This window comes from Pseudophryne corroboree, chromosome 3 (genome assembly GCF_028390025.1).
Source record: "Pseudophryne corroboree isolate aPseCor3 chromosome 3, aPseCor3.hap2, whole genome shotgun sequence".
Classification (NCBI taxonomy): Eukaryota; Metazoa; Chordata; class Amphibia; order Anura; family Myobatrachidae; genus Pseudophryne; species Pseudophryne corroboree.
In genome coordinates, this window is record NC_086446.1 from 675,789,367 (window position 1) to 675,802,794 (window position 13,428).

Below are 13,428 nucleotides of genomic sequence, written 5' to 3' on the forward strand. Positions count from 1 at the left end.
CCTTTTATACATGGGTCAATTATCTCCCTTCATCTCCTCACACTCAGCGATATTCCTACACTCAAGGAGTCGGGCATGCATAGTTAGCAACGGCTAGTTGTTAAAAAGGATTACATATGTTTTACCGGCAGGCTGGATGCCTGCTGTCAATATTCCGCCAGCGGCATCCCGTCAGCCAGAATGCCAGCTGCAGTGCGAGAGCTAAGAGTCCCCTTTTGAGCTAGCTGAGCTTGCCACAGGATCTGTTCCCACTCTATGGGAATAGATTCCCATATAGTGTGAGAATAGCCCTGGTGCACCGGGATTCCAGCTGTCGGCATTGTCAGCTGTCGGGATTTCAGCGTCGGTATTCTGAACGCCGGGATCCCAACAGCCGCCATTTTTCCTGCAACCCATTAAGAACTGTCAACAGTCACTTCTTTCAAGGTGAATATTCAAAAACACGTTTGTGGCAGCAGAGTGTCCTATCTGTAGTGGTGAGTGAACGATCCGGAAGTATTTACAAGCAGGACCAGGAGACGCCGAGGACTGTATTGGTGTTTGACACACTACACTTGAAAGAAGTGACTGTTGCCAGTGCGTAACACCTAGCGGCTGCTAACTACGCATGCCTTACTCCTTGAGTGTTGGAATATCGCTGACTGCAAGCAGATAAAGCAAGTTCATTGACCCATGTATAAAAGAAGAATAAGGAGGAGGAATTGTTTAAGACTTACAGATGGAGGATTTTTGACCATGAAGAAACAGATTGGATCCCTTTAAAGAACGTGATTATGAACTCTTATTCCGTATGTTATCATATTATTTATATATAAGGATAGCACTAAAGGATAGATTTCTGTGTTTATTGTATGAGTGCTTTGTTTCGAATGTGGGGAATCACCTCTCAGGATATCAAACTACGACTGCCATCGGTTGCGCATGAGAGGCTTACTATGCTTGTTTTGAAGCTCTGTGTTTTTAAGTGCACTAGTGTTTTGTGTGTTACTTAGATGGAACGATTTAGGAGACATGCCTGTAAAATGTCAGCATGCAGCCGGTGATTGTCATGTTCATGGGCACCTGAGCGGACATCCGTCCTATCAAGACCATCTTCTCTCCTGTGTCTGGATGGAAAGCGGAGTCGTAGATGTATTTTGCCCGCCATAGTTGGTCTTCAGTAAGGCCCGGTGTGGGTATTCCCTTTCTGTAAGTCATACAAAGTAAGTTATATCTGTAACGTGCACATTTAGTAACTCACAAATAAAATAAAAACAAACAGACATGTGCAGTAAGTGCAGAGGACTGCTCCCTGGATCTTGTAGACACAATTAGGACAAGGTATTTATTGAACCACCTTATTTTGCATAATATTTTATTATATATAAAAAGAAATAATCAATGAAATTAATAAAAGTACAAGCAATAAAACATGAAATACATAAAATAAATGAGCAAATATTACCAACATGTAAGCTTTTACAGTCATGGTCTCCTAATCATATAAGCTGCTCAAAAATACAGATGAGGGATTTGACAAAGATCCCTCTCCTTCATGCAGTCTGCTAAAATGCCTACTAATGCCATGTGAACCTTTTCGGACCTTGATACATTGGACAACATCATCGTTCCCATAGGGACGGGCAATTTCCCACAAGTATCTCTTGGTAATATTAATTAGGTAACGCAGGAGAAAATTTCAAGATCTCTTGGGTTAGCTGTTTAATGCGTCTGACAGAAATAAAAAAGCCCCAAAAATAGGCATTTATCATAAAGAAAGATTGATACACATGCCTTGAAATCCTGCACAGTCATATATACAGCAGTGTTGTGTTTAGTGTTTCTGCACCTAGTTAAAGGGAGTAACATAGTGCGGGATGTAATGAACTACGAGTCCGGCGGCTGTGTGGAATGCCAGCTGAACTTGTACACGATTACCCCTTTAAAAAAAAACCTCCAAGGCATGATTTAGCCTTTAACAAAATGTCCGAGTACAACAGTCATTCCACAAAGCCGCCGCACTCGAAGTTCATTACATCCCGCCCATGAAGTCTATTCACTAATAACGCAACTTGTGTTTATACATACTCTCCTAACAGCAGGGTGCAATGTAATCTTCAGTGGCCCAGCAATCTATCAATCGTTCTTTATTTCTACTGCTGCCTTATTGCAAGTCTATGGGGCCTATGTATTAATAATCGTGGCAATGCTGCAGAACACTCCATCTCACCACTGACTGTTTTATACTAAATAAAAAAAAACTCCTACATATTGAGAAATCTCACAGGGACAGCGGAAGTGATAACTACTGTGAATCAGATTCCAGCCGCATTGGAAAGACTCCTCCAGGGAAATCGGACACTGCGTATGCATACAGTGGTCTATGTCATCTGAGGATGGTGTAAAACACCTGGGCCAACACATAGGGGTCAGACTGTAGTCCTTATTGACCATAATGGAAATCGCGATCTGCAGTGCTAATTAGCCTTCTGCATAAGAATTCTGTGAAATCTCCAGCATTAGTCTGTTAGTACATAGCATCAAGTCATACAATTATGCAGAAAGTGCTGTTTCTACATGATTTTCGGAATCAAATGCTAGATAAATAGGCCACTATCATTTTATATTTTCTACAATAATGTCCATGAGTAAAGAGGGCTGAGAAACACACTGAGAGATAAAGAGAGGTGGCGATAGCAGACAAGGCTCTACTGTATGTGCTATGACTTTTTTAGAGCAAGCGAAATAGGCCATATTGACTAATTACATATAATGCAGCTCTGGTAAGAATGTAGCAGTGTTTATTCATATCACTAAGAGATGATGAATTAGTAAAGGTGGAGGGGGAGGGGTGGGGGCAGCACAACACATCACGTGGTAACGATTAATCTTGTTACAGGTATCATGCAAGCGCACCTTGCTTCACCCTGACTCCACCTTTGGCTACTCCCCCATTGGAGCCAGAAAAGTATAATTTCCACTTAGATACATAGACCTTAATACCAATGTTTAAGTGACTGCTCTGCATGGAAAAAATCACTCTGCATAGATAAATATATAAAGTGGGCAGTATTATCAGGATGCAGTTGGCATCCTGACGTATGCCAGCGGTCAGAACACCGGCGCCGGAATCCCGACACCTCTAAGAATCCCGATGCCAGAATCCCAACAGCTGCAATCCCGATCGTAAGTATGCCAGGGAGAGTTAGCATTAGGCTGTGGGTGGGGGGTCAGGGTTAGGCACTAGGCGGAGGTTTAGGGTTCAGCTGTGGGAGAGAGGGTTAGGCTGCGGGAGAAGAGGATAAGGATTAGGCTGCGAGTACGGAGGGTTAGGGTTAGGCTGTGGAAGGGGAGGGTTAAGATTCATGTAGGGAGGGTTAGAGGTAGGCTGTGGGAGGGGAGGGTTAGGGTTAGGCTACGGGTATGGAGGGTTAGGGGGAGGAAACAGAGGTACGGTTATCAAAAAAGTGTCAGTATTCTGGCCATCAGGATGCCACCGTCGGTATTCTGACCGTCGACATCCTGACTGTTGGGATCCTGCAGGGCCGCCTCTACCATTAGTCAGATTTAGGCGCCTGAAGGGCACCATTGAATTTATCTAGCAAAAAACTGAAGGATGTCTCTGTATGCAGTCACCTCCTATTACACTGCACTGGCCACTGCTGCGGGTCTAATCAGGCGCAGCCGTCACTATCAGGGCTATACCACATAGTGTCTCAGCGCTTCCTCCGTGCTGACACGTGCACATGTGAAAGCACATAGGAGGCAGCAGTAACTATGGCTCCTGAGGGGACATATATACACAGATATTTAGATAGATAGATAGATAGATAATATATACAGAAGAACAATAAGGTGGCACTCCCATCACTCAGCGCAAAAATGTGAAACTGTCCTCAGTGTCCTATACAATTCCTAGCATGCCAGCTAGTATGTATACATAAACATATAGAATGGTTGTCACTCAAGGATTTGAAAGTGAAAGTTTATTGTGAACAACAATATACTGTTTCACTTTGAAAGTCCTTGAGTGTTGTCCCTTTTCTCTGTATATGTATAATGATGCAATTCACCTCAGCCCACCTAATGGCCACGTGCTTCTCCCCTCTGAGAGATGGTGGTGAGGGGGTCGCAGATTAGGGAGCACTAGGCTGAAGCTTTGCCTAGGGTGTAGTAAAACCGTGCACCAGCCCTGGGATCCTGTACCCAACCCGTAATATCTAGGCACTGTCTAATACTCCCTGCAATACTGTAAAAACATATATAGTAGATTTGCAGGAGATTTACTGTGCTCATCATATCATTAAAGGCACCAACCACAGCAGAATTGCTAAACAGAAAGGTAGAGGAAACAGCTGGCAGACCTGTAGTTCTCTACAATGTTCTTTGCATCATCCAGAACTTTAGGTCCAAGAAGGACGTTGCGAGGATCCGTCACCATGAAGAAATGCCTGGCTCTGCCCTCGAATGTGCTCTGATCCCATCGTGGCTCCTTGATGTTTATGTTGAAAGGGAGCTCTTCAGGCATTGTCTGCGATACAAAAGAGAGGACTCATGACAAGAAACCAATGGCTTGTGAACTGCAAATTATGTTGTTGTTGTTACTATTATTATTATTATTTAGACTAAGGTTTGATCCAACATAATTGTTCCTTAATACACATAAGGGGTATCCAGTTAGCCACGGTAATTTACTGCTATAATGGATTCGCCGGAGTCATCCAATTAGCCGTGATGCCAGAGCTTATCGAGGGGTTGGTTTTGCCTGTCTCAAGCAGGCGAAGCCAAATTCACGATAAAGAGGCTTTTTTTCATCGATTACGGCAGCAAAAATGCATAGGTCTGCTGCTTTTCACAGACCTTGGGGTATATTTATTTACTAAGCTCCCGATTTTGACCGATTTGCTGTTTTTTCTTCAAAGTGTCATCTCGGGAATTTACTCAACTAAAATCTCGGCAGTGATGAGGGCATTCGTATTTTTTTGGAAGTCAAAGAAAAAAAATACGAATGAATACACCATCGGTCAAATACACCTGTTATTTCATACAACTCGGTAATTTACTAAAAATTCTATTTCACAAACACTGCCGGCAATAGCCAAACACTGCCGTGAAAAAATACAATTCGTAAAAAAAAAAGCAGTTTTAAAATAGACCTGCTATTTTTTACCGTGTTCTGATAGTCATGCACGGATCCATGAGATCCGTGCATGTTTATCAGTGGGAAGGGGTGGGAAAGTGTTAAAATGTAAAAAAAAAAATGCGTAGGGTCCCCCCTCCTAAGCAAAACCAGCCTCGGGCTCTTTGAGCCGGTCCTGGTTGTAAAAATATGGGGGGGGAAATGACTGGGGTTCCCCCATATTTAAACAACCAGCACCGGGCTCTGTGTCCGGTCCTGGTGCAAAAAATACGGGGGACAAAAAACGTAGGGGTCCCCCATATTTTTTGAACCAGCACCGGGCTCCACTAGTCAGAGAGATAATGCCACAGCCGGGGGACACTTTTATATCGGTCCCTGCGGCCCTGGCATTAAATCACTAACTAGTCACCCCTGGCCGGGGTACCCTGGAGGAGTGGGGACCCCTTAAATCAAGGGGTCCCCCCCTCCAGCCACCCAAGGGCCAGGGGTGAAGCCCGAGGCTGTCCCCCCCCCCCCCCCATCCAAGGGCTGCGGATGGGGGGCTGATAGTCATGTGTAAAAATAAGAATAATGTTTTTTGTAGCAGTACTACAAGTCCCAGCAAGCCTCCCCCGCAAGCTGGTACTTGGAGAACCACAAGTACCAGCATGCGGTGGAAAAACGGGCCTGCTGGTACCTGTAGTACTACTACTACAAAAAATACCCAAATAAAAACAGAACTCACACACCTTGAAAGTAAAACTTTATTACATACAAGCACACCTACATACACACATACTTACCTATGTTCACACGAGGGTCGGTCCACTTCTTCAAGTAGAATCCATGAGGTACCTGTGAATAAAATTATACTCACACAATCCTGTGTAGATCGGTCCTCTTCTGAGCTTGTAATCCATGTACTTGGCACAAAAAAAAACCGAAAAAACCCGAACCATGCACTGAAAGGGGCCCCATGTTTACACATGGGACCCCTTTCCCCGACTGCCTAGACCCTCCCGTGACTCCTGTCATAGAAGGTCCCTTCAGCCAATCAGGGAGCGCCACGTCATGGCACTCTCCTGATTGGCTGTGCGCTCCTGAGCTGTCAGTCAGGCAGTGCACGGCAGAGATACAATGTAGCGCCTATGCGCTCCATTGTATCCAATGGTGGGAACTTTGCGGTCAGCGGTGAGGTTACTCGCGGTCAACTGCTGACCGCAAAGTTTCCACAATTGGATACAATGGAGCGCATAGGCGCTACATTGTCCCCCGTATTTTTTGCACCAGGACCAGGCGCAGAGCCGATGCTGGTTGTTCAAATATGGGGGAACCCCTGTCAATTTTTTCCCCATATTTTTACAAACAGGACCGGCTCAAAGAGCCCGAGGCTGGTTTTGCTTAGGGGGAGGACCCCACGACAATTTTTTCTTGATTTTTAACACTTTTTAAAAAAAAAGGTGCACAATGAAGCCCTGCACGGATCTCACAGATCCGGCCGAGATTCATTGTGTTAATGTCGGCAGTGTTTTACTATTCACTCCCGTAAAACACTGCCCGAAAATACGAATGACATCGACATCGGAAAACTCGAAAATGCAGAATACGACAGCATAGTTTTTATCTTTAAAAACTATGCAATTTAAAAAAGTATCTTTAAAAACTATGCAATTTAAAAAAGTTGCAATTTCACACATTCGATGTCATTCGTGTTTGAACTTTAACCTCATTCAGAAAAAAACGAATTTTAGTAAATATATCCCCCTATGCATGTTCGCACGAAAAATGGGGGATTTTCATGCATAACAATAGGATGTTGGTGAACAAAATTGGTGAAAATGTTTTAAAAATCGCAAGACAACCCCCATTTTTTTTTTTTTTACCAGCGGAACATTTTCGGAGCTAACTGGATACCCCTCATAGACAGAGAAATATTCACAGAAGAAAACTAGCCAGCCAAGCTTTTCTAATAAAAATTAACTACTTTGTTTTGTTCAGTGATATTATCAGGGCCGGCGCTACCACTAGGCAGCTTTAGGCAGCTGCCTAGAGCGCCAGCCACTGGAGGGCGGCACTGATCCCCTTAACAAACAACACAGAAGGATGTCTCTTGTCTGAGAGACATCGAGACATCCTTCCATTTAGATAATGCCGGCAGCAGCTGCAGGCCGCGGGACTTGTCAACCCTCCCTCACAAACCCTCCAACCCCTTCCCCACAGGCTAGCATTGTTTTTCATGCAATGAAGTCGCCAGCCCAGACCCGCTATTTAAGCCCCGCCCCTCTCTGCATTTGGCTCCGCCCCCTTTCCACTGACCAGAACACATTGCAAGGGGGCAGGGCTTCATTAAGTTAGGCACCCGGCCGGCTCCTGTTCCAGTAGTGAACTACTGTAATAGGCTTTCTGCTGTGCTGTTCCTGCTGCTGACCTCAGTGGTAAGTTAAGCATGACGGACGGGGTGTGTGTACAGTCTGACTTGTAATTATTGCTGCCAGTGTACTTATGGGGGTGTATATATATATATATATATATATATATATATATATAAATAAAATACATACACACTAACACTAACAAACCCAGCATATAGATGGTCAAATCAGTCTCTGCAGTTCTCCATCCCATCTTTGGAAACACCCTGGCACGAATTCTGCATATGCCCTGCACACAGAGCCGTAACTAAGCGACAGCGCAGTCGCCCTGAGGGCGCAACTGCCCACTTTCCCTAAAATCATCAGCAGCTTGTAATGTGTAATAAGGGGGACGCTGTCTGCCGTAACGTATAAAAAGCGGAACGCTGTCTGCCGTAATGAGTAAAAAGGGGGTCGCTGTCTGCCGTAATGTGTAATAAGGGGACGCTGTCTGCCGTAATGTGTAACAACGGGACGCTGTCTCCCGTAATGTGTAAAAAGGGGACTCTGTCTGCCGTAATGTGTAAAAAGGGGAATCTGTCTGCCGTAATGTGTAAAAGGGTCTCTACATGGTGTAGTGGCGCTACTGTGTGGCGTAATTTGAATAATGGAGACTACTGTGCACCGTAATAGGAATTGGTATTATTTTGTGGCCACACCCCTTCCCCATGAAGCCACGCCCCTATATATTTTTCTGCATGCCTGCGGCGCGCACTGCCCTTATATTACGTAACGGGGGCGCCAATGCTGTATTTTGCACACAGCGCTAAAATGTCTAGTTACGGCACTGCCTGCACATATGACTAAACTGCCATCATGGCTCTAGGTGCTGGTCTCAGCGTGGATACAGCATCGGCACTGACAGTCACATGACTGTCGTGTGCTGTGATGTCACCTGCCCGTACAGCACCTGTTCTCGGGTGGCTCCTCCCTGGCTGTAGTCTCTCCATTTCCTCCTGGTCAGCAATGAATTATCCCACCCCTTTTGTTTCTGGTGCATGTCACCACATTTGGCAACTGCAGCTGCGGATAATGGGAATTTTGTGAATCCCGTATTAATACACGTAACTGACTGCATGCCTATGCCCAGCTAGCAGAGGGACCACCAGTATCCAGCAGTAGAGGTACTACAAGTCCCAGCACACATTGTACTCAGTGGACTGCATTGCAGTATTGCAATCCCAAAGGTGTCGTCTGTATGGTATGGTGGTCACTGATACCGTGTGCAGTCTGTGCAATACGGCAGATGATAGAATGTTCTCTGGGGGTAATTCAGATCTAATCGCTGCTGGACCTGCGATCAGGTCCAAACTGCGCATGCGTATGCACCGCAATACGCAGGCGTGTCGGACAGCTACAACGGGCATCGCCGGTCAGCGATGGGATGGTGCAAAGGATCCGTTCGCACAGGCACCGCAAGGTGATTGACAGGAAGAGGCCGTTTGTGGGTGGCAACTGACCGTATACAGGGAGTGTCCGGAAAAATGTAGGCGTGTCCAAGCGTTTTGAGGGAGGGTGTCTGACGTCAGCTGCCGCTCCGATCAGCCTGATTCAATCGCATTGGAAGAGTAAGTCCCGGGCTGCGCAGAGACTGCACAGACTGATTTTTAGCAGCTCTGCTACACATAGGAACGCACACTTGCACAGCAAAAATGCACTCCCCCTGTAGGCGACTATCTGATCACAGGACAGCAAAAAACACAGCCCAGCGACCAGGTCTGAATTACCCCCTCTGTGTGGTACGGCAATTACTGGCATGCTGTCTATGTGGTATGGTAGTCGTTGGGACAGTGAATGTGCAGCATTGCAGTCACTGCAGTGATATCAGTATTGTATGGTCTGTCACTGCATTGATGCCTATAATCATGGGTGTAACTATTGTGGGTGCAGGGGGTGCCATTGTTATGGGGCACAGAGGCTTAGGGGGGCCTGGACCCAAGTTATAAAGTTGCATAGCAATTTCCCTAGTTATGGCTGCTAAGTAATAGAGTCTGATCCATTCCCAGCCTGAGCTGTGTCACACTGTCAGTGAGAGCAGTGTGTAGTGGATGTTATAATGGTAGGGGGGCGCTGTAATGTGACATAATATGAAGTGAGGGCACTGTAATGTGGCATAATTTGATCTGCTCATCATAATGAGCAAAGAGGATCGGTATGGGATCCCGGCGGTCAGAAGACCGACGCCGGGATCCCGACAGGCGAAATCCCAGAAGCGAGCACAGCGAATCCCCTCTTGCTCGCTGCGGTTGCCACTCGTCGGCTCCGGTGGCGACCTTTGGCCACACTATTATATTCCCTCTTGGGTGGTGACGTGGACCACCACCCAAGGGTGAATTCTGGGCTTGTGTCGGTATTCCGCCAAGTGTTCGGATTCCGACATCAGTATCCTGACCACGGGATCCCAACAGTCGGGATGTTAACCGCATTCCAAGCAAAGAACCCTCCCTCCCCCACCCCCACAACTATAGTCCATATGCTGTATATCTCCTGCCTGTGTTGTCCCCCTTTCCTACAATACAGCCTACATGGGGTCCCCGCAAAAGTCGTGCTTAGCATTTTTTATTTTTTTTGTAGGTGGCGTTCTCTATTCAACAATATCAGCTGTGGAACTTCTGAGACGCCACCTCCACATTTTCACCTGAGGGGGAGGAGTGGGGGGAGAGTGCGCAGATTTTTTGCCTAGGGTGCCGAGAAACCTTGCATTGGCCCTGGATATTATATATGGCACATATAAAAAATACTTTGACCATATCTGCTTCCTTAGGGGGTGGGAGTGTTAAGCTTTTTACAGGGAGTATCTGCTGTACATTACAAGGGCATCAGACAACACATAACTAAAGGTTTGGTATGCTACTTGCTGCAGTGTTACTAAAGGAATTGCTTTTTACAAACCAGAACTGAATATGCCTTTTACAGTAATAATGTATAATCTTTTCCAGGACTCAGCCATGTGCCAATTGCAGGCTGCTGACACCATGCCCAGAAACACTCAGACTTTCCATTTTCATGTTATTCACCAGTAAAATTGTATTTCCTGGTCCAGAATATTAACTCTTTCTATCTCTTGCTACTTACAAGTCACACACTGTATCATCAACAGTCACATACACTGTAAGGGGGAGTGTTCTCTGTATTCTTTTATAGATATCAGTCACATACATTACATCTTTCTTTCTGCAGTGAATAGTAATGTGGAGAATTGTATTATGTTCCAGTATACTATAGGGGTCTGGGACTGAGGGTCGACAGCACAAAGGTCGACACACCTTAGGTCGACGCCAATTGGTCGACACACCTTAGGTCGACATGGACAAAAGGTTGACAGGAACAAGGTCGACGTGGAAAAAGGTCGACATTAGTTTTTTATGGGGGGGGGTTTGTGTCGTTTTCTTCGTAGAGTGACCGGGAACCCCAATTAGTGCACCGCGTTCGCTCGCCATGCTTCGGGCATGGTGCCTTCGCTCCGCTACCGCTTCGCTCGGCACACTTTACCATTCCAATCGTAGTCCACGTGGATCGTTAAGTATGAAAAGGTTCAAAAAAAGAAAAAAATCGTGAAAAACTCACGTCGACCTTGTTCCTGTCGGCCTTTTGTCCATGTCGACCTAAGGTGTGTCGACCAATTGGCGTCGACCTAAGGTGTGTCGACCTTTGTGCTGTCGACCTGGAGTCCGGATACCTACTATAGACTGTTAATACCTGCTGCAGGTCACACTTTATACAGTTTACGTTTCCATGACAACCACAACACTAAGCTCCCTTCTTGCTGCTGCCATATGGAGGGCTGTACCAAATACAGCATAAGAAGTCATTCCTTTGTGTGTAATACAGTATCTACAAAGGAAGGAGGAAGGAAGATGACTAAAATCTCTCCAACTAAAAAAACTTCTTTGTTTAGCAAAAACGCACAGCAAAAACTGCATTTATTAATGTGATTAATGCAGAAATCTGCAAAAACAGACTTGGATGTCTAACACAAAGTAGGATGTCTAACATAAACTGACAGACTTTTACACATATCAAATACAAACCCTTCTATAGCACTGACAGCATAATATAGACAATGTGTAATAATATGCCAAGTACATTTTCATGGAAACTTGTTTTTTGTTCAGATAATCTCACTTAGCAGTGCCAAGACCCCACCCTATCTGCTTGTAGCACACTGAAACATCCATCTGCACACATTTCATTTCATCTCCTTATATTGTACAGAATAAAAGCGCAAGAGAGAATATACACTTATTGCACAGATGGAGTCGGGTTTATTGCAGCAAACAGCAGAGTGGCGCGACACGTTTTATTTATAAAACTGAATATCTCAAACTATTCACAGCTAAATGAATTTGAGATCTGCCACAAAACAGTGTCATCTTAAACTTTACATACATTTCTGTGTTTCTACATGTACAGATGAAGCTTATTCAAGTTACAGTAGCAATTCCTTATGCTAGAGTTATTATCATTTTTACAGCAGTGCCTACATATTACACAGCGCTTTACAGAGAATATTTCATTATCAGTTTGGAGGGTGGGTAGAAATCGGAGCAACAGGGCTAAACCCACAAACACAGGGAGAATATAAGTGACAGATAGATTGATCGATAGATAGAATGTGGCACACTGAGATCTAATTTTTTGCTATGGAACAGCCACCTGATTGCCAGGGCTGTGGATACAAAAGGTAACATTTCTGTATGCCTGGGGGCAGCTAAACAGCCCTGGGTAATCCCTTCCTTTCAGAACAGCCCTTGCTCTAGTAAACAATGGATAAGAGAGGTGCTTTCCAAATATATCTTTAATCGCTGGCTTGGTCCCATTGTTGTCTAATCCCCTTCTCTGTGCCACCTACACTGTAACCCATTCAGAAGTGTGAGAATACCCAAACAATGCTGTCCTGGCAATGATAGACAAGGCACAGTAATATAAATATGTCTGCAAAGTATAACCTGTACTGTTACATTACAGCTAGAGCCAGTGCCCAGATCATCTATTACATAGAATTATAATTGCACACTTACGCTTTTCTATGTCCTTTCTCAGAAGTCAAATGCTATATACAGGCTCCAGTGACAGCAGTGACCTCTCAGTTACGTCACTAGCTTGTAGTGTACATGGGAGGGAGAACAACCTAACTTGTTAGGTCTCCCTGCTGTACTGGCAGCCAATGCATTAATAATACAGCACAGACAAACGGCAGTCAGTGGATAAGCTGGTTTGCTTTGCTGTCAGTGGAAACAGCACAGGGCTGTGTGGGTGTGTAGGGGACGCACATAGGCTGGCTAAGAATAACTGACTGACATACTGTAGGGGAGGAAAGCTGGCTAGAGCCAGTTAGGGAAAAGCAACAACCATGTGACAATTTTAAAACGGCATCAAATGGCATGAGGAGAGGATACATAGAGGACGCCTGATAAATAACACTTTGTACAGAAGTCATTACAGGCTAGAAGGATTCTTACTTCGTGTTGTGCTGCATATTGGCAATTGAATTTTAATATACAAATCCACAGCAAGTCTCGTTTCGTTAACACAAATATAGACTTCAAAATTCCTAAAGGGTCTATTTATGAAACAGTGAAAACCCCTTTCTCTGGTTTTTTTTTTTTTTTGGCTTTTTTTTTTTTTTTACAGAAAAGGGATATTACTACTTCCTCCTGATTTCTCTTGTAGCTCCTCTGTTATCATAGCTTGTGTAGTAGGGGTCCGCTACATTGGTCACACTACAGCATCAGACTGTCATATTTAACAGTCTGATGCTGTTTGGGGTTAGGGAGTGGGGGTGGTGATCGCCTCCATTTCTCAAAATGGAGACTTGTTGCCACCATTTTTTTCAGAGGGACGTGGCCAGGATCTCTGTCTGAGGACAGAGATTTCCTGGCCTGTTTATAGTAGATGCGTCCGCCAGATTGCCAGACC

The 13,428-nt window shown here is 45.0% G+C and overlaps 1 protein-coding gene across 1 annotated transcript in view; it reads right to left on the reverse strand.

Moving 5' to 3' along the window:
• The window catches only part of SFXN3 (sideroflexin 3), a 48,791-nt gene extending 36,152 nt beyond the window's left edge, over nucleotides 1–12,639 (reverse strand). Inside the window, exons 1-3 of the mRNA XM_063961903.1 lie at nucleotides 12,531–12,639; nucleotides 4,344–4,510; nucleotides 1,016–1,186 (exon numbers count right to left, since the gene is read on the reverse strand). Of these exons, the coding sequence (XP_063817973.1) occupies nucleotides 1,016–1,186; nucleotides 4,344–4,507 (335 nt within the window). The 5' untranslated portion in view covers nucleotides 4,508–4,510; nucleotides 12,531–12,639. The remainder of the gene's footprint in view (nucleotides 1–1,015; nucleotides 1,187–4,343; nucleotides 4,511–12,530) is intronic.
• Between the last annotated feature and the right edge of the window lie 789 nt (nucleotides 12,640–13,428).